This window comes from Pelecanus crispus, chromosome 2 (assembly GCF_030463565.1).
Source record: "Pelecanus crispus isolate bPelCri1 chromosome 2, bPelCri1.pri, whole genome shotgun sequence".
Classification (NCBI taxonomy): domain Eukaryota; kingdom Metazoa; phylum Chordata; class Aves; order Pelecaniformes; family Pelecanidae; genus Pelecanus; species Pelecanus crispus.
This window is the reverse complement of record NC_134644.1, coordinates 107,225,977-107,248,108: the sequence shown is the minus strand read 5'-3', so window position 1 is coordinate 107,248,108 and position 22,132 is coordinate 107,225,977. Positions and strand designations below refer to the sequence as shown.

The following is a 22,132-nucleotide window of genomic DNA, read 5'->3' as shown; positions in this document are numbered from 1 at the left end:
AAATACACGTACTTTTTCTCGTACATGTTTGCAAATTTAGGGATATGTTGTACCACCCACTTTCTTTAGGAGAATGTTCTACCACAGATAAGCCTTAAAACTACTAGTCAGACAGCAACTTTAAATTATTAGCTGACCAGAAATATGCTTCAAAGGCCCAGAGTTGAATAAGCAAAATTGATGTTTGCAAGTGCTAAGTAGCAAACACTGTGATTTGAGTCGTTCCTCTGACATGCACCGCAGATGCTGTTTCTTTTAAAATAAATATCATTTTTAATATTATGCATTTGATAATCTCGTTTACCCTTCACGAAAATTTTATGGCACGGCGGCATGCATACGGAGATAGATTTAGAGCCGTAAACTGTTTTCATTCTGCTTATCTAATTCTCATTGACACCTATGTATATTAAGCAGCAGATGTAGGGCAGCTTGAGATGGCTTCTTCTCTTGCTGACACTAGTATAAATTTGAGTTGCTCCCACGACTAGATGAGAGCAGGCTCCCTAATACCTGACGCTTAGTCAATCCCCGGTGCGTATTTCTTGTTGAAAGGCAAAGACTCGAGGCTAATTTATACGTCCCCTGCCCAGGCGAGAGTGGGAGTTGGGTGTCTAACTGAGCTCCGTGAAATGTGGGAAAACTTTTAGGAAAGAAGTTCGCGAGGGCCTGGGCCGCGGCCTCGGCCTCGGCGCGCGGGGCTTGCAGTTGACGTTCCCCTTTGCTCTTGCAGATATGCCCTGTGTGCAAGCGCAGTATAGTCCTTCACCGCCCGGTTCAAATTATGCAGCTCAGACCTACGCGTATGGCTCGGAGTACAGCTCGGAGATCATGAACCCTGACTATGCCAAGCTGACCATGGACCTCAGCAGTACTGAAATCACTGCCACTGCCACCACCTCCCTTCCCAGCTTCAGCACCTTTATGGAAGGTTACTCTGGCAGCTACGAGCTCAAGCCTTCCTGCCTCTACCAAATGCAATCTGCCTCCTCTGGCCAGAGGCCCCTCATAAAGATGGAAGACACCCGGCTCTCCCCGTACCAGCCCTCACTGCCACCCTCCACGGACGAGGGGATGCCCAGCACCTCCATGTACTTCAAGCAATCTCCGCCCTCCACGCCCACCACGCCCGGCTTCCCCTCTCACCAGAGCCTGTGGGACGAGCCCCCGCTGCAGCCCACGCAGACCTGCCTGCCGCCCGGCCACCTGATGGACGCTGCCCCCATGAAGACCGTGCCTCCGCGCTTCCCCCTCTTCCACTTCAAGCACTCGCCTCCCCACACGCCGGCCGCGGCCGCCCACATGTGCTACGACCCTGCCTCCCTCAGCCTGCCCTTGGGCTCCGACAGACCCGCCGCCAGCCAGCCGTCCGTGGAGAGCCATTCCTATGGGCTTCACCTGGCCAAAAGACCAGCCACCTTAGCCTTCTCACCGCTCGGCCTCAACGCAGCCACCTCCAGCCTGATGGGTGAGAGCAGCGGCGGCGGCAGCAGCGGCCTCCCGTCTCCACCCAGCAGGAGCTCCTCGTCCGGGGAAGGCACCTGCGCCGTCTGCGGGGATAATGCCGCCTGCCAGCACTACGGGGTACGGACGTGCGAGGGCTGCAAGGGCTTTTTCAAGGTGAGAGCTCTGCGGTTTGCTCCCCTCCCCGCTTCCCCCAGCCTCCCCTCCCCGCTTCCCCCAGCCTCCCCTCCCTCCCTCCCTGCCCCAGTACGCTCCTGGTCCTCGCCCGGGGGCTCGGGGGCGTTGTGTCAGAGCTCAGAGCCCCCCCAGCAGGGCATGGTGGACACCCACCCAAAGCTTTTGAAGAAGGCCGGAGCAAGCCCTCTGTAAGATAAAAGGGTCAGCCGGTCTCGGCTGAGAAAGGGCCGTGGCAGCCAGCTGGGCAAGCCACATCCCCAGTCCGCCAGCATCCCGCAACAGAGCGCGGGTCACGCCTCTCTGAGCTGCAAACTGCATTTGTTCCGTAGCGACACCCGCCTGGAATACATCCAACCTGGGTTTTACTCAGTCACTCGTTCCAGTTAAACCTCATTTTTAAGTGAGGAAAGAAATCCAGAAATCGTCAAGTCCACTTGGTAGTGTAGTTGATGGCAGCGGTGCCATTTGTCGTCCTGGGGCGGTTGGGGTGAGGAGGGCTGTAGGGTTGGCGCCGGGAGGAAACTGGTTTCATGCACGGGACGAACCCGAGCCCCGTGGGTTTTATTTGGTTGCCGCCCTGTCGTTGCTCTTCGGTTCAGGAGCCCCGTGAGCCCTCGCCAGTGGAAAGCTGCTGGCAGAGCAGTGACTAAGCACTGCACGGGGTCCCGGTGCCTGCTCTGTAACGGAGAAGGCTTCGCAGCTGAATAGCAACACGAATAACCTACACACGGCAGTTGCTCAGTGGAAACTTGGTGCTTATGTTTTTAAGACCAGAATACCCTCTTCTTGCTCTTAGATTTGGGCGCTTCGTAACTTCCTCTCGGCAGACCGAGTTCAGATTCCAGTGTTATTTTCTGAATTAGCTTGTTTAGGTGGACAGCTTGGGACAGACTTTTAGGGGGATGGTTCTGGGCGGCAGGTTTAAGATTTGATACATTTGCGGTTAGTTTGGTATATTCCTTCCTGCAAAGATAGCCGTCGTGCCCCTGTTCTGGTAAAAGATACGATGGGAACAAAACCAGTCCAAAAATAGTTGGGGGGGAGGGCTTACAACATTGTTTTTATTGTACACAGAGCTGCTAATGTTACTGGATAATAATCCTTTGACAACATGGTAAAATACACATCTCCTGTAAAACTCATTTGTTATTTAAATATAATTAGAAAGGGAAACACAAATAACCTGGAAATAGCAGCTCTGACGGGCCCGATCCTGCCCCTGTGGAAATCGATAGCATATCCTTGACTGGGAGCAGTATCTAGAGCTTACTCTGCAAAATTAAACAGTTTTCAGCTCTAAAGCACAATGAACAATATTTGCCATGTCTCTTCTATTTAGTCCATTGAAGCTGTTACTTGAAAAGGAACACAAATTATGAAATAACATTTTTCCATTAATTTAATTGCAGTGAAAGATTTAATATTGAAAGTTGAGCTGATAAATTTGTTCCTGTTCTGATGTCTTTCCTATCAATGTCTTTTTTTTGTTCTGTGTTATCTGTTGATGTATCTTTGATTTTAAATATGGAAGCACACAATACATTTCTGCATCAATATTTGTTACATTCTGCCAATGCTTACCAGTTTTTTACCAATTTTAAATCTACTGTATAGTTTTAAGATCATTTTAGGGTTAATTAAATGTGTATAACTACAGTATAATTCTGTCTATTTTTTTCCTAGGTCAGGTTAGCTTTCCCAGAATATTTAACTAAATATATTTTGTAGGGGTTTCTGGTATTTTTATTTTTCTCCCTGATGATTTTAATGGCTAACCAAACCAGTTATTGTGGTATTTGACTAACAAAAGCGATAGCAAGAGAAGTACATCGCAGATCATTTTGATTTTATTTTAATAAGGTCAGCAATAATCAAGGGAATGAACGAAGTAGAAAATTGTTCCCAAAGGGATATTAAAAGCGGAGATAATCTAATCCCCAAAGGTAGATGCGATGACCTGGTAATTTCAGATATGATTTTATCATTCAAAGTTGCCTGTCTCCAGAGACTTGCTTCAGAACAATCCTAGATGATTTTCATTGTCAGCAGCTAACACTAATAAAATTGTTTTTCCTGGAGGCTAGTGTGTTAGGAAATTAATTTTATCTAATTATATGAATTGCACTGTCGCTTTTCATGTTGTAATTAAAACACATTTTGTCAGGTTCTAAGTTGTTCAAGAAACGATCAGTTTACTATTTTTGTGTTGCATTTTTGCAGAGAACAGTTCAGAAAAATGCAAAATATGTTTGTCTGGCAAATAAAAACTGTCCAGTGGACAAGAGACGTCGTAACAGATGCCAATACTGCCGGTTTCAGAAGTGTCTCAGTGTCGGCATGGTTAAAGAAGGTAAGGACTATTGCTATTATTATCCCAGACACTGAAATATTCTGTTTAATGAATCTCTGTGTGTGCGTGGACATGGACGTCTTTACAATGAATTTTACAGCGATGGGATTCATAACTTACCCCAAAATATGTGCATTTGTATAATAATGTATTGATTTTCTTCTTTTCATGCATATTATCATATTTAGACTTTAGACCCCAGAGTTCAAGAACAGCAAGGTCACGAGAGGATAATTTGACACTAGCCAAAATGTCTCCTTTATTAACTTTGAACGTTGCTCGATAATGCTCTTGGCTTCCCCCTGTCATCTCACCGGGGGCTGCACTGGATCGTGTGCATTTTGACATAGGATCTTGTCTCGTTTCCATAAGCTGATCGTAAATTTGCAATTAATTTAAATGGAAACAGGATCAACTCATTAGCCCCAATTCTGCAAATATTTAAATACGTGAGTAATACTGTGTGAGCAGTCCCATTGCAAATACTAACATGGATAACAGAACCTATATAGCATGACCATACTTTTTCAAATGCTTCAAGAAAGCTAAGAATCATTCAACGATTACTTTGAATGAACGAGTCTGCCATTTAAAAGGTGCACCATTAGTAGCAACACTAGAATTTGTGTTTCACATTCAGTTTTCTTTCAGCAATAGAGTGTCTGTGTGTGTGTGTGTGCATGGGCACACATACACGGGTGTGTAGATGTGCTGCAAACAAAGCATAAACACTAGGTACACAGCTGGGCTTTAGCTAAGCAGCTACATTGCTGCTTGCGATCATAGGTCTGACTCAATTTTGGTATCAGTTGTGTTCCTTTGCAATCGAAGGTATCAAGAGCATGTGCTGAAAATGGAGAATGCTCTTATTTTTGCCGGGCTGGCCACCACAAGAAAAGCAGGTGTTCATTCTGATTCAGTCGTTTGCTGGTATCTTCACAACTGATTCCTTTTTTTTTTTTTTTTTTGCCTAGTTGTCCGTACTGACAGCCTGAAAGGAAGAAGAGGTCGGCTGCCTTCCAAACCAAAGAGTCCCTTACAGCAAGAACCCTCTCAGCCCTCCCCGCCTTCTCCTCCCATCAGCATGATGAACGCCCTTGTACGAGCTTTAACCGACTCCACGCCCAGGGAGCTTGACTATTCAAGAGTATGTCTCACTTTTCTTTGCCTGTTTGTTTTCCACATAGAAATGATTTGTGAACTGCATTTCTACTTACCAGCCGGTTTGCTAAAATGAAATTAAATGTGAAATTTGGATGAGGGTAGAAATTTGTCCAGCCAGCCATGTCTTTTCATGGTAGGTGGACGATGAGGGGAAAGGAGGCGCGGTAGAAATTAGTGTTAGTAACTATTCGTCGTGAGGATCTCAATCACAAAGCTATCTGCAGTATATTCCATGGTTGAGTGAAAGCAAAAATGCGTGGGTAAACAGAGCATTCTTCTTGCAAAAGGCTGTGCCAAAACACTAGCAATTACAATACGATCAGTTAATCCACCAAACTCAGGAGCAGTACTCATATGTCCAGTATCTTAATTTCCTGGATCTGAAGGCTAAAATCTAATAGTGCTTCCCTAATATTCAGATATAAGGGTTCAGGAAAGTAACACTGGATGGATAGGGCCATTTCTATTGAAATAAATTTTGCCATTATTTAAATGGGAGCAGGGTCTGGCTTTGGGTATCCCAGCATGAATATTTCTTCAGGAAAATTCACATTTGTAAAACAAACCTTTAAAATCAAAATTCTAAAAAATTGTCTCAGCAAAGCTTTACCAGAGATTATATATTTTTGTAACCTGGTTCTTTAATATATCATATTAACCATTTAAATATTCATGGAATATTTTGAAAGCTTAAAAAACTGTTCCGTAGTTATTAAAATACAGCATTGAAATGGCTTGTTAAATACATTTTTAGGCAGGTTGATATAGGAAAAGAAAACAAATACAGCTAAGGAAAAACAAGATCAAATTCCTTCCCCTTAATGAAATATGATACAGCTGTACTCATACAACTTCTATATTGGCCATTTATCACTCGTTGCTAAGTAATATTTAATACTAAAACATACTTGATTATAATTATATAAAAATTGCATTATTCTATTTTAGAATATACTTATATATAACATTTAGCAATTTTAAGCATGCTGTAACATCTTTTCTTCAAGCTACTCTATAAGTATACAATCATATAATTTTCCAAATTATTATTAAAAATCTAGCTGTTCAGTATCTGACAGCCTTTTAGGGGGAGAATGCATTAGCCATATTTACACATATTTTAACTTACCCAGAATGTCCTAGGGGGTCATTCTGCAAATACCAAGGAGTGTGATGAGCTGTGCTCTTTGACAGAAATCTGCTGGGTTCTACAGAATTACAGGTGTATAATAGCCCAGGCCATGAAAGCAATATCTAACCTTCTGTATTTATTTATTTATAGATATAAAGCCCTTTTGCATTTACAAAAAAATGAATTAAACCTGAGTATTTTTATGTGACTTTTTTCTTTGTCCTGCAGTAATTATTACTCTTTTAATGAAAACAGCCCATATATATAATTGTTGAACGATTCTGTTGGACATTACAGGAAGCATACGATTGACAGTAAATTAATTTAGTCTTGGTAGCTAAAAGATTAAGTATGACTGTCTGCTAGGACATACTAATATCCAAGTTTTTCTTTACAATAAAATATATAATAGTCTGTTGTGCTCAGCAGTACTGAAAAGACAAAAATATGCTGAAAGAAATGAATATATTCTTATGTTTTTCATAACCTTTATACTTATTTTGGAAAGTTAAGGGAGATCAGAAACAAAGGCTGTGTAAAAACTGAGATTAACTAAACGAAATATGTAGTAAACACACTGCAATGCTAAAAAATCCCTTTGAAGAATAATCCTGTGTCTGTAAAGACCAACTTATGGCACGTTCGGTTAGGCTGTGACCCTGCCATGCACCACAAATGGGTAGGTCTGGAAACCTGGCTTTGGAGTCAGTCCTAAAACTTCTGCAGACACGACCTTAATGTTTAGCATGGTCTTCATGTTTACAAGCTGTAACGTCTTGACCGTCTTAAAAATACTGATAAGAGTTTCAGAGAGGAACGTGTACCCCTTCTCTCCAGAAAAACCTACGCACACAAAAAACCCAACCAAACACCAAACCAAAACCAAAAAGAAATTACCTAAGCTATGAATTTTAAACCAAAACATATTGGAACTCGTTCTATTCAGAACGTGGCTACTTTTCATTTCAGCACTGTTTTTAACTTACCAGTCCACAGCAATGGTATATTTAGGTACTTGGTTTCAAAAAGCAATTGCTAGGAAGAGAATTTGGTTTATGAACTCTTTAAAGGCCAAGGGCCACTGTCCGGTCTCACACCTGTTTTACTGGTACAATTCCATGAGTTTACACTTCTAAGTAAGTGAGATGAGAAACAGACCCTATATCTTGCCGTCCTTATTCATGCCGAATAGCCACCAACTTAAATAGAAATGTTGCCTTTTTGGAGGGAGAGGGCAGCATTTAGGTAATACCTCCCCCCCATTCCCCAACCCCTTCCCCAGACAAAAATTGAACAAATATCATGGCTTTTGGAAAAACAAGCATCGCTTCTCCTCTGTGAAGAGAAGTTATTATTAGGCTTTTGCAGCTGTAGCAGTTGATGAAGGTCTGAGGAAAGCAGGTGAAGGGTAGAGCTAGGTCATGCTATCAGGCTTCCCAAGATGAGGCTTTCCAAATGCCTTTAGATATACCATACAATTTAATGTTGCTTGCTACACGTGCAACCCCCTGCTTGAGTAACAGTCGGGTTTCATTTAATTCCCAAAGGAGCTCTGAGGAAGGGAGTAAGGCAGAGCCTTGTCTTCTGGCTTTCTCCCAGCGTGCCTACGGTTTGCACAGGGCAGGTTAAGAAATGCATGTCGGAGCCCTTCCGTACCATGGCCTCCTGACCGAGACCCGGCTTACCAGCTGTCTGGGTCAGAAGTTAGGTCAAATATCAGCTCTTTTTAATGAAATAATCATGGGAAAACCCACATACTTTAGTGCATAAAACAGAACCATACATATTGTTTATGGTTACTTACATACTCAGAAGCCTGTTAGAAGTAAATAATATTTTACCTCAGCTATTCTTTGTAAGTACTGACTCTATGTAGGAAGCAGTGACATATTATAGCAGCTAAAAATCATACAGTTCCATAAAATTTTTTATCTTTCTTCTAAAATTCGTCTCATGGGCTAAACTATAACAAATACAGGTTCTAAATTTTTTAGATGCATTCAATTAAGTGTCCCATGTGGGGTATACCGTACTGTAGCACTCATAGTTATGTGACATAATGCAGCATTCAGCTTCATTAGAAAATGTTAAAACTTTGCCTTACTTTTGCCAAAGGAATGTCTTATAAATATTGGGAGCGAATTAGTTCCTGGCATAATTACGCTGACTTGTGATGAGTTATATTTAGAATGAACTTAGGGTAGTATCTTTTTTCCTTTCCTTTTCTTTTCCTTCTTCTTCACTGATCAAAGGATCAAGAACGTGTCTTGCCTTAACAGTACCTGTGGTGAGGCAGGAGTTTCCATCAGCCTTTTCCATTTCCGCGTGTAGAAAGGAGGAGTCATAGCTCAGCCCCTGCGCAGCAAAGCACATTTCCCAGGGTCTTCAGAAGCTGAAGGCCATGAATGGGAAAAGCCCATCTACTCACACTTGCACTGACTTGGCTTTCTCCACAGCTTCATTTTAAGAGGGTCCAGAGCATGCAAGGTCTCTGAAAACGCATATGATCTTTTCCCACCCACTAATCACCCCAGCGCATCTTGCTGCAGTCCAGTGCCAGGAGTAGTTATTTATGCTGCTTGAGCATCCTCAACTGCTCCACTCAGATGAGAGACTGAACATGTAAATGGTGCAGCATACAGATTTTTCTGCTGCTGCTCCCCATCCTCTCTGTATTTTGGCCTCTACTTGCTTCACTGTCGCAGGATCCTTCACAGTAGCTGGCACAGAATTTGTACCCACGTGAACTTTATCAGATGGATTGCACGTGTTTCACTAGCACATTAGGGATATGAGCTGGAGCTTACCATGAGAAACTCATGTAGTTAGTGTTGGGTAAACAGAACAGAGTCATGCAGGGCTAGAACTGGTACCCCAGATATGGCCAGAGGTCTCTAGGATTGCTATGGTTCTCCAATCAATCAGCAACTCTGACACTGTGTCCTTCATCCCTAACCTACCAACAGCTCCAACTAGGACAGGCAGAGAACAGGACACCTACCTGAGAAGCTCTGCTTGCTGCCCCCCTCTCTTTCCTGCACAGAGGTGACTTTTGGGTTGCAGTAAGCAACTTGGTGATATCTGCAGCCCAAGTGGCACACCAGTAATAAGATCTCCCCAGGCTGCCAGCCCACTGTTACCAATCAGGAAAGAGATGTGGGTCTTTCTGCTTCCACTTTGTCTTGGGGAGTTGCTAGGGAGACCTTTAGGCTGACAGACTCAAGCGCTAACTGCATATGGAAAGTCATTTCCAAAGGGCATGCACACTTCTCTCAGCCATGGAGACCACCCCAACCTTTCCTTGGCTGAGTCCCAGGGAGAGAGCGGGTATGAAGTCTCTCCCAGAAATAACCCACAAGGTGCCTGATGGGGAGGATGTTGTTATAATAACTCCCAAATCATTCAGTTCCTGCTCAGAAAACCAGCAGCGCTTTCCAAGCACAGAATCGGACCAAGCCATGAAAGCTCCTGTTGTATTTTCTGCCAAGAGGGAGAGCAGTGTCACGGGAGTGACAGGGATCCACTGCTGAAGAAGTCGGAGATAGCAGGGAGGGAGCTGTCAGAGGTTCATGGGGAAGCTGAGCAAGCTGAGCCTGTCGAGTGGTTGTCTGGAAGAGTTATGGCCGCATCAGCAGAATAATAGGTTCTCCTGAACCTTAAATGCTTCTATTTGAAGGATAAGAGGTGATATGGGGCAGCTGTTTTACTTTGAACCAATTCTGTATTCAAATGAAGCAATGCTGCATGTGTCAGATAAAAGGTGATTTATCTCACATGTCTCTATCGCTGTCAGATAAAATGCAGTTTGAGAGGTTTTGGAAGAAATCTGTGTTTTGGACATACTAAGACAAATTCATCAATGGGAAAAGTGTTTAATTGTAGTAAGTTAAATAGCATTCCTCTTCTAGTGTGATGGGAATTTTCATACCCACCACGTTTCTGTTTCTGTTTACTAATAGGATATAGGCACTTGTAAACTGTGATAAGTATTATGCTTTATTTATAAATTTTAAATGATTTCTATACGTGTAGAAATATTTTTGCAATGTACCTCTGAACAGTAAAACGCCTGTAGGTAGCCAAATAGGTAGACAAAAGTAGACCTACTTATTATGCCTTTGATAATAATACCAGCTTTGCCACAGAAGGAAATGTTGTCGGGCAGGTAACGCCGTATGTTTCACAGAATGCCCTTAAATGCATATAACGTTGCTTTCTGTGGCTTTCATTTTAGTACTGTTCCACTGATCAGGCTGCTGCAGGCACAGATGCAGAACATGTACAACAGTTCTATAATCTTCTGACTGCCTCCATTGACATAACTAGAGGCTGGGCAGAAAAAATCCCAGGATTTACTGACCTCCCAAAAGAAGATCAGACATTACTCATAGAATCAGCTTTTTTGGAGCTGTTTGTACTAAGACTCTCCATCAGGTAACTATTTATTTCATTTCCTCTTAAGCTGATGTGAAAAATCATCCATCTAAATATTTTTAAGGAATAAATATGGCGCTATCTTTGAACATTGTCAATTGTACCAAAAAACCCACAAAACATCAGCAATGTCTGAATCCACAGGATATGGTGTTTAATTTGTTTTACACTGCAGAAAAAACAAGAATGTGATTTAAAAAGAGAGTATAGGTCTCGCTAATGTGCTTCATTTCATTTTATTTGATATACCCCCTCCTCTTCTCCCATAGTAGTCGAAATTGATCCTCAGGTTCTATTTGAGCAAATTTGCTTCATACTTATCAACATAAACTATAGAAAAGCATCTTCAGTATGAAAGCTTTTTCCTTTTTCCCCCCTTCTTTTGAGCATGTACATCTTTGTCATCTGTTTTTGAAAGGGATGAAGAAGCTTTAAAATCTTGTTCAGATTGTTTTTCTTCTTACTATCAAGCCATTTAATAGAGATGCTATTTGTCAGTCTGGCACTAGTTAACACACTTTGCCAAAACCACTTTCAGGGAATGGGGAAATTCCAAACTGGTGATTTGAATTATGCCCTTGTTTCTTTAGGTTGAAAACGACCTTTGCATGTGGTTTTTAACAGGGATAGTGGCAATAGGGAGGGGAAGGAGAGGAGAGCTTGGCTGTAATATCTCTCTTACAGACAGGTTTTCACATAAAAGAGTTTATGATGTTATGTGTACTGTGGTGCATTGTTGCATGTATTTTCCACTGGTTTTTCCTTATCAATTTTTACAATATGAAAAATGCAGATGAGGCTAAGTGCTGAGAGTTGCAGAATCTCTTTTTTCTCCAGTTTTTATTAGTTTTGTGTTTCAAAATGCACTCACTTAGTATTCCTTTGGTTCAAACATACAGTAGTTAATGTAAAATGTCTTCTCTGTTTATGCCTTTGGGCAGGACCAAAATCTTAACTAATTAGACAGTCTACACCACATGCTACAGTTAACCTCAGGCTTATAACTCTACCAAGTAAGCAATCACAGAAGCTTGTTTGTTGTACTTTGGCCCTAAGGGAGAAACATATTGTCAAACGTGAATGCCCACATATGTCTCAGGATAATATGCCTTGGATTTTAAATGACAGACACTTCAATACTGGTTATGCATTTTGCTGTAAAGTAGAAAATGCAATTCTAATTTTTTCAATTATTTTTATTTGAGGTCTGATACTGCTGAGGATAAGTTTGTATTCTGCAATGGACTTGTGCTTCATAGACTACAGTGCCTTCGTGGATTTGGGGAGTGGCTCGACTCTATTAAAGACTTTTCCTTAAACTTAAAGAGCCTTAACCTTGATATCCCAGCCTTAGCAAGTTTATCAGCTCTAACTATGATTACAGGTAAGTGCTTCTCTGTTAATAGAAAGCTTCAGGCTCTAGTGCTTTGCTTTAATGTCGATTCAAGCAATTTCAGTTAACTTAGCTATATTCAGGGTAAAGTGAGTATGATTTTTAAACATTGTAATGACCGTACTGAAACTGTGGACTAACATTAGGCCATCAGATACCCCTGTTAAAATGTAATCTAACTCTCTATTTCTTCACGGTTTCACTGTTTTATTGGAATAGTTTCTAAAAAGCAAACTGCTTCCAAGCAAATTGTGTAGCTCCTACAAAAACATTCAAAATACTTGCTGAATTCACAGAAAAGCCTAATGAAATGACCAGAGCTAGGTCTTCTGTGTAGGAATACTAATATCAGGGTAGCTCGAGAGCTAGAAGCCATACAGCTAGCATAACTCACCTCTCAGCAAGATAGCTAGACCGGAAAGAGTGCATCACGAGGGCAGACAGGCTGCTTTTGGTAGCCAAGCTACTGTAGGTATTCTATGTACTGCTTTTGTGTGAGAGAAAATTCGGGAATAGTAAGAAAAACATCCTCTTCTGCAGTTGTACAAAAGTTTTTGGGCGTGCATGTGACCATATCACCCTGCTGGGGCAGACAGCAGGAAACTAGTGTCAGAATCTGCCAAATCTGGCCAGTCAGTACAAAACGGGGGAGCATAACCTTATAAAGTGTAGTTTTCTCATTCCTGAAACAACAAAGCCCCTTGAAGTCCACATTGCATGCCTTGGGCTTCTTGCAATTGAAAAGGCATGGCTGATGGAAGCAGGAAGCGTTGGGAGTAAGGGTGTCTGACAACCATACAGCGGAAGTCAGAGCAACAGTCGTCTCTACCGAGAGCTTCACAGTCATTTCAGAAAAGCTGGTAGTATAAAGGTGCAGCTGTGTCATCAGTGTGAGACAGGGCTTCAGTGTGCCTTGAGCTGGATCTTCCCAGGGATGCTCTAAGCTCCACTGGGATGGATATTAATTTCCTCCTGCATTTCAGGCATCCCCCAGTTTGCAGGCGGTGGCCTCAACAATATCAGCTACGGTCTTCATCTTACCTAGGATGAGATGATGCTAGGGAAACACTGAGATAAAACACTCAATGGCAAATGTAAAAACTATAAATCGGCCAATTCCTGCTGACGTTTGTGGGGCCAAGATTTTGGCTTCAGAGTTTGGATGGTACGCTTTCTTCCTGCATTTGGGTGAAGGGTTAGTGTACACATGTTCTAGCATTAACTCTCTGCTTCTTAAGAAAACAATTTTCAGGTTTTTAATTAATTTCTGCTCATTTTTTTCTGTAGTTGGAAAGGGTACGTTAAGGTCCAGATTCAAGTTTCTTTGATAAAACGCTGAAGTCCAGAATAACTCATTGGAGTTGCTTTGTTCTGTATGAAAAATTTTCAAAATGAGTGATATGTTAAAGTGAGAAAGAACATTCTCACTTTTTTTTTTTACTCTCTCTATAAGTGTCCACTGACATGTTCATGCATACTTACATATATGTATTATAAATACATATATATGTGTATGTATATGCATACCTATATACATATACAATGTATATATGTATGTGTAAGCATTTAGATATCTATAAATCAAGGACAGGTGCTGTCTCTCTCCATATATATTTACATACAGCATATATGTTCACATATATATAGCATATATCATTGATTTAGGTTATTTACTATATATTAGATATGTCTTTTTTAGACAGACACATATACCTTGTTCTTGATTATCTTCCTGGAGACTGAGAGGATGCAGGTCAATGAACAGGATCCCCAGCAAGCTGTCTAAGTGACCACAGAAAAAGCTATTGTATAGGAAGAAAAGTTTTTCTCCTTACAAACCCGTGCCCTGATTTAACTTGATAATTCTTTGTTCAGTTAGACACTGTTTGCTTGCCCTTACGTAAGGGTCAAAGTTGTCCAGTGCCTGGCTCAGGTCACTCTAAGATATTTAATAGAAATAGCTTTTAATTGATAATGCTCCACATTTCTTCCTTTCCTTGATAACAACACTTTCAGGAGTTGGCTATATTGTGCTGGTCTTCCCAAAGTTTCTAAGCAAATGGAAGTAACTGTTCCCTTTAAAAGGAGAGCATTTCTGCCCATAAAAGCTTTACGATTTTCTGTATTTGTCAAGCTTTTCTTGATTTTCTCACCTGTATGAGATGGTCCTTAAAATTAATGTAGTTTTCTGCTTATTCTTTTATTTTATGAGGCCAGTATATCTCTGCTGATTTGCTCTTAAGGACAGAATATACTTTCATGACATCTAAATTAGACCGAAGCTCCTGTTTCTAGTGATTTATAGTCACAGGTTTCAGATCTCCAAGGGCAGCTAGCTAACTTAGGGACTCAGCCAGAAATTTTGTCACCTGAAAATGGATGGTATTGTATAATGATGAATGATATTAAAAAAAAAAAAAAAAAAAAAAGAGGAAATCAGGTAATTATGGTTAGAGAGCACTACAGCACAAAATGCTGGTGGCCAGGGTTCTCTTGAGACTTTCTCAGTGATAGTATATTGAAATTTTGTATTCAGGAAAGCCTTGAGATTCACCTCTGGTATTGCATGCCATGAGAAATGGCTTCTTGTCTCCTCCCTGCAGTTTGAGTGTGACAAGCCATGTGCTAGTTTTCAGCTAGTCCCACCAAAAAAGAAAAAATAATGAAGATAAATTTTGGAAATCTGAAATCTGTTGAACATTTTTAAGCATTGTTTTGAGACTTAGATGTAGGTGGCTGTTTTAGATGCCATTCTTTATCTCTGGAGAAGGTACTCCTCTCACCTGTAATGGACTGTTGGAGACAATGGGTAGTCAGCAGACCCTGGTTCAAGCCCCTTTTGTGAGTCAGAGCAAGAGAGAGTGACCTTTTCCAGGAACATAGGATATCCAACTATTGAGTATCACTGTCTTTTGTGTTGAGGCCATTTGACTTATTTCACGGGCTGCAGAATGGCTGTTATGTATGATGACTTGGGGACAAGCTGGTGCTCAGAGGGACACCCAAGGTCCAGTCTCTGGTTTGATTCCAACAGGAAGGGAATCTGACCATGAATCTCCCATGTCCCAGATGGATATCCATGTCATTGGGCTGCAAGATAGGAAGGAGCAGGAAAGCTCTGTTTTGTGAATCTAGTTGTTTGCTTTTATTAGCAACACTGCAAACTGACGTACTGGCTTGAGCAAAATTTTCTTCATTATTACACAAATTGCTCCAGCTCTTATTTTGCGTTAGTCAACTTTTCATGACTTTATGGTTCAACCAAAAAAAGAAGATGACAACAACCCAGTGTTGTATAATAGTCATAGCTTGTTTTGATACTGTACAGCACCAAATTAAAGAATTGTCTCTCCAGGTAAAGAAAAACGCTCCTGGAAATAATGACCTGTTTGTTCTTCTTGATTTCATGAGTGCTCTCCATAGCCCGAATAAAGACGTGCTCTTAGAAAACAAACACTCTTGTATACCGGTCATTGGCAGTATTGCTGAAGGAGAAAATTAAGAGAAGTCGCTACTCTGTTTCACATGTTGTCTCTCTGTTCTGCAAGAGTGATAGGGAGAACTAACATCTCTCTCCCGGTGAAGGAAGAGGGAATCAATGCAAACATTAGTGCTGGAGGCTAAAAGACATTCCACTGTTCCCAGTGTCCCAAGATACTGAAGGCTGTTCTCTCATTTTGGGGTGTCAAATCGTCTCCTCAGTAACAGCTGCAGTAGTTCCAGTGCCCTTTAACTAACCCTGCTGACTTGTTTGGAGCCGCAAAGCTCCATGTCCTATCTTAACCACAGCTGCCAGTCACAGCATAGGATGCATGGTTATAGGCATATATGACCATTTGTTCTGTTTAGTAATTTTGAAGCGAACAACAGGAGACCTAGTGAGTATCACAATACTCGCTAATTCACTGCTTGCTTTGAGTAAAACTAAAGGTATGTACAATGCAAAATAAAGAGAAAAAGATTTTGTAATATTTTGCATTGTATAATCCATTAGGAAGTCCATGTATTTGTGCTTTTTCTGTTTATGTTTCCTGGGAATTTGCAGTATGTTGCCTAGAAGGAAAAGCATCATGTCGGATTGCTGCTGAATTTTCAAGTCCTTTCAGATAGGACATCAGCTTGAAAGAGCACCCAGAATGAAAGAAGTGACTTCTGGTTTATTGTAGGTGGTGGCTAGGAAACAGTTACCTTAAAACTCTGCAATGCCAAAGCACATCTTTTTTCTTTAAGGCTCTCCTTTAGGGTCTTCCTCTCTCTGTCTCTCTTCTCTTTTTTTACTTCCTTCAGTTGGTTAAGAAGGGCTGGACACAACTTCCTCCAGAGCAGATCAGCAGTGCTCTGAGCATCAGCCAGAAGAAAGTAGTTAGGAAACGACACATGACACTCACCCCACATCCCCATGAAAGCAAGAAATGAGTTCTGTCCTGTTCTTTTTCTTTGGATCACTTATTCTGTTTGGATGTGGGATCTAATGAGCTAAAGAGGAGTGCCAACATGGAAAGAAAATGCTGGTCATCCTGGGACAAGTTCTTTCCTTAGTGCCACATGGATGATTTCTACCAGTTTAGTGTGTTGCATGGATCACAAGTGTTCCTGCACAATCACTCCATGCTGGACTGGATAGTGTTGATGATGAAGCTTTGCAGAGTAGACCAGCCATTAGCTCAGCCTATTCTTGAAAATGCTTCCTTAGCTTCCCAAATGACCATTTATAATGCTCTGCTTTACAGTTTTTCTAACAGTGTCAAAACATAAAGGTTGAGACTCCGATGCAGATCATCTCAAGGGCACACTCTAATTTAGCCTCAAATTTCTGCCTGCTCTAAAACTGCTAGTGTTTTCTGTCTTTCTCTCTCGTGGATTCTGTTTTCCTCTCTGCCTCTTTCTTTCTCTATCCACATCAAAATATTATTGTTTTGCCCACTTGACACTCTCAGTGGGATGCTGCTGAATACAGAGCATTCTAGCCCTCATTCAGCCAAGCTCTTTTGGCATATGGGATTTTTTTAAGTATGTTACAGACCAGCCCAGAGCCACTGTATATATTGGGCTTATTCACACTCTTAAAGCTTTGTTAGACTAGCGCCAGAACATTGAAGAATATTGTGAAGTTTCAATTAATTATGAGTTTGTGTTTGTCTTCCTGCTGTTGGGCTTTCTGTTCCAGTTTACAAACACAATTTTTAGCACCATCAGTCATATCAGGAAATAGTAAGGAGTCTGGTCTGGCTGAAAAGGGTCTGGCTGCTGCAGTTCCCTTCTGAACATGAATTTGTCCAACTTCCCTACAGAAGGGAGGCTCACCTACTCTTCAGCAGCAGATATCCTTCAGTCCTGTTGCCAGGATCCTCCAGAGTGGGTGCTTCATGTGCTGGGTCTACACAGGAGCAGGTGGCAGACTGGAGGAGTGTAGGAGAGGCAGTTATAAAAAAACCCCCAAACCTCCAGATTGCATTGTCTGCCTTCCCCCCACCACTTTGCCGAGGGAAACACTGTCAGCATCAAAGTGAAGTACTCACTCCTCCTTCTCCCCTCCCACCCTTTTGCTGAGGCAAGAACTCTTTCCTCCTACAGCAACCAGCAGTCTCTGTTTTACGTGGTGGTTTACTTAAAGGAGGGAGCAAACTGTGATGTTCTGTGTGGTCATTCAGCTCATCTGACTTTAGGTACCTTGCACAGCTGATGGAGAATACAGGGCACCTCCAGAAGATTTCATGTGCCTAAAATTGTAATCATCTTCTAAAAATGCCCATCCTTCCACTGGTGTTAGGAGGAGCTCAAGAAGTCTGCGCTTCTAGCTTGGGCACCCTTGTGAAGTGCCTGAGAGTTGGGCAGGATTAATATGGACCAGATTGCAATAGGAAAGGAGATTCTTGTATCTGCCGAGTTGCAATCTTGCTGTGTAACAGCATGTGCACGAGACAAGCAGAAACCTGTAGGCAACTGAGCCTCAAGTTTGTCTGAGTTATAGAAGGGGAAGAGGATTGTGAAGGGGGAAGAGAAAATCAGGTAACTATTGAAACCGAGACAATCAAGAGGCCTATTTTAAGTCTGCAGCGTAAATCTGTTGCATTTCTGATTGGACTGACACCTCAGAAAGCATTAAGGCTAAAACTGGCCCACCCTGACACAGAGCACAGAGCTCAAGGGTCTTTGAGATGCTCAAGGGTCTGTGAGATACTCAAGGTCTTTGAAATACTCGCGCTCTTTGAGAGGTGTTTCTCATAAAGCTAGCACTCAGTCTGCCTAGCCCTGGCATAATCTACCCCATGTCAGAGATTAGGGAAAGAAGGTTTAGCACAGCTGGTGATGGGTTTTCCTGCTCTTTTACTTGCTTCCTATCAAGTTTTTGCTGATCAGCGTAATTATAGCACAGATCGCATTGAGATTCCTGGGAAAAGGAGAAAGGTGTAAAAAACTTGCTGCGTTCAGTTTGCCAGGATGAGCTGCTAAGTTTGCAGAGCTTTAGAGGCAAGACTTCCGATGAATCATTTTGACAGGCTTATGGAGAGCATCTTTGCCATAAATCACCATTTTTCTTGCAAAAATCAATGGTATCCTAAAACACAAGGCTGAGAAATCCTATATTCACTTTACCCAGTGCCTTTTTAATTGTCATTATAAGAAAGTCTGAATACGATAATATTTACACACCTCCTCAATCAGTTAGAGAAAATCTATTGGTTTTGACTAGCTGTCCTTCTTGGGATAAATCTTGGCCTTATAATTCCCATGCGGATAAGAACATCCTGTTGAAGACAGCAAATGATTAGAGGCCATCAGCTTCAGCGCCAGTGCACACACTTACCACAGGTGCCTCGTGCTGCTCCCTTTAGATGGAGTGAGAAAGACTGTGGGTCTTTGCCCAAATGAGACTGGTCGTGTTGAAAAGGCAAGAAAATGTGTTTCCTGCTAGTTGAATCCGAACTATTAAATTTAAACCTTTGAGTAAATTAAACCCAAGACTCCTCAGGTCTACCCAAGAGATGAGTTGTTTCTTATACTAGTACATTCCCCAGAAACTAGTTGGATGCTAACACCAGAGACGGCGATGGCAGCGCCAGTGCGTGCAGTGCCCTTTACTAGTGGAAGGGCTTCCACAAAGATGGCTTTGACTTTCTATGGGTCCACAAGGCATGCCTGAAGGCTTTGGAGACTGAAAAACCCTTCTTCCAGTGAGTCAGTTCCAGTCGTGAGGAATTACCTTTTGTAGAGATTTGCAAGTAGCAAAGGCTGTTGCATGGCAATTCATGCAGGAGAGGACAGCCTGGTTTATCGGGCACTGCTTTAATGTTGTAGCACCAGAGAGTGGCTTAAGGACAGAATGTGTCTTAATTCTGAATTTTCATGATTTTGTTATTTAAAGTAAGGCTACTAATATTATAATCCTTGTATGTATTGTGTTTTGCATCAGTATGTTTCATGGCTAGCCACCAAAGACATGATTTGTTCATGAAACCTTCTGCACTTGTCAGTGTGAGACAAAGACTGTTTAGTTCTGGCTGGAAATGTTAACAACGTTGCTGTGTGCTCCAGAGCCAGAGATAATTTTCCATACTCTGCAGCAAGGTACACACCTACTGAGGCATTGGTTTAAAAATGTGCTCTGCTAATCTGCAGTCAGGTTTTGGATCCAATCTAGCATTTCAGCTCCCTAGATCTATAAAGATACCTTCATTTACACAGAGAGGAAACAGCCTCAAAACAGATTAAAAGATGGGAACTCTTCAAAGACTGCAAGATTAATTTAGTGTCCTGCAGATTCTCTCAGTAGGCTAGTGGTAAAAAAAAAACCCTACAGCTTTTCAAATCTGTATAAAATATTTATCTGCCGAGATTTTTAATGGCAGAATCTGCCTAAGTATTTACTCTCAGTGACCTGTATAGTTAAGGCTTACATAATTACACTGTACACCATTTACTGGAAAGGCTTTAAATATTCATTGACTCCTCGTGTTTTAATGTAAACAAGGCACTTAGAATACCTAGGGTTTTTAAATCCTGCAAGGTGAAAAAGATGTCTGAAGCAGATGTTACTGCTTGGATGAGTGTTGCTCTGAAGCAACAGGGCAGATTGATGGTACTTAAATGATAGAACACAGCAGCTTCTGGCCAGAGAGGTACACGTCTGCACATCTCTGATTCTGATCCCAAACTAGTGTTCTTCAGGAGCTAGCTCTGCCTAAGTAAATAAAGTTGAAAAAAGTGTAAAATGGGTGAATATCAGTGGAAAACCAGACCTTTACACTTCTGACTGCCTTCATTGAATCCCATCTGTTTTATTGGTTTGTCAGGAACATCTAGCCAAAACAGGCGGTAAGGGGAGGCAGCGAGGAGTTTATATACACATGCCTGGGCAAGGCACCACTGCGCCTTGTGCAGACATCACACCTGCTTCTGGAAGTAAAGAAAACTGTACTCTTTTCACTGTTTGTTAGGGGACAGACAGAGAAAGTATCTATCTATCGCCTGCTCTTCCTGGAGTAGAGGAACAAGACTTGGGGGCAATGGGGACAATATGGCACGTGGCTGCCAGGGATGGGGAGAGGGCCAGGGAAGGCAGACAATTTCAAATGCATCAAACATGAGAACTGCCAGAATTACTCCTTGTCTGCTGCTGTCACAGTTTTTATATGTCTGGTTGGTTAAAATTAATTTAACCTGCATTTTCTTACACTGTCCTATCCAGTATTATTCTATTTCATGTGTAAATGATTATGACTTTGCTATTAAGTGAGTTCTTACTTACCTGTGAATTTCAAAGTCGAAGGCAAATCAAAATATCACAAAATTACTTGTTCTGAAATGTTAAATGAATTTATCCACTAACTCTTGATAGTAAACAGCACCGAATTATCTTTCCCTGTGTACCAGTAAAGAGCCTACTTTTAATGAATCACAAATATGATTCATTCTGCTTATGCTTAAAGAACTGTGGATGTGTTTAACACGGTTGTAGCATTTTAAAAGGCTATTCGAAGGGGGGCAAACTCCAGCTCCCCTTCCTTTTAGGAATGCTGAGGTTTTGGTGATGGATAACACAGCTGCCTTCTCACTTCGGGCATTGCTCACTCAAAGCAAAATAGTTAACTTCCAGGCTTCTTTTATCTTAGACCTTTTAAAGATGAATAAACTAAAAAGCAGCAGCTGATCAAAATAACAAAGGGTGGTAAGGTGCCTTTAGTTTTTTATAAGAGTGTCTGCAAATTCCTGGTGGAATTCTAGGCCCAGGGCTGATGGAGCTGGCTAAGGGTATCGATCGCCACTTGAATTCACTGAATAAATAATGGTTGCCATAGTTATTGAGCATTCACAACTGGTGGGGAAGCACAGAAATCTCCAAAACACCTCCTGTGATAGTTTTGCTGGAAAATCACCCAATTAATTCTGTCTCATATCATGAAAATTATGCGAGATACAGAGGATGTTGGAGTCCTCGTACTAGAATTTCAATCATAATTGAGCATCTCTGCCGCCTGTTTTAGCAGCTAAAGAGAAAAGGGCACTTGCCATCTCTTCTTTTGTGTGGCAGAAAGGTTAACTGACATCGTATAACCCCAACTGTTCTGAGCAGTCCTACGCTTTCGTAGCATTTTTTGCTCTGAGTACCAGAGCATGGATTTGGGTTGCACCGAAGCGAACGAGTTCTCTCCGTTTGCGGTGGGGATGCTGATGTGTTTTTTTTCTCTCGCTTTGCAGAACGACATGGATTAAAAGAACCAAAGAAAGTGGAAGAGCTATGCAACAAGATCACAAGCAGTTTGAAAGATCACTTAACTTTCAGTTGCCAAAACAAAGGACAACCGCTTGAGTCCGCAGAGCCGAAGGTACTGGGTGTTCTGGCTGACTTGCGTTCTCTCTGCACACTGGGACTGCAGCGCATCTTTTACCTGAAACTGGAAGATTTGGTGCCAGCCCCTTCCATTATCGACAGGCTGTTTCTGGACACCTTACCCTTCTGAGTCAAATCACCCTCCGGAGAGGCAAATGCCCACCAGAGCAGGCAAACGGATCGTGA

The 22,132-nt window shown here is 41.8% G+C and overlaps 1 protein-coding gene across 3 annotated transcripts; it reads left to right on the top strand.

Moving 5' to 3' along the window:
• Positions 1–732: 732 nt before the first annotated feature.
• NR4A3 (nuclear receptor subfamily 4 group A member 3) lies at positions 733–22,076 on the top strand. Of its 3 annotated transcripts, none has more exons than XM_075705339.1 (7): positions 736–1,620; positions 3,862–3,991; positions 4,966–5,138; positions 10,522–10,721; positions 11,927–12,105; positions 12,972–12,974; positions 21,814–22,076. In XM_075705339.1, exons 1-7 carry the CDS (start codon positions 736–738, stop codon positions 22,074–22,076), a joined length of 1,833 nt encoding a protein of 610 aa, XP_075561454.1. The 3 variants fall into 3 exon arrangements, with proteins under 3 accessions (XP_075561455.1, XP_075561454.1, XP_075561453.1); XM_075705338.1 differs by lacking the exon at positions 12,972–12,974 and adding an exon at positions 7,102–7,105 and having other exon boundaries at positions 4,966–5,165; positions 10,550–10,721; XM_075705340.1 differs by lacking the exon at positions 12,972–12,974 and having other exon boundaries at positions 733–1,620.
• The last annotated feature ends 56 nt before the right edge of the window (positions 22,077–22,132 follow it).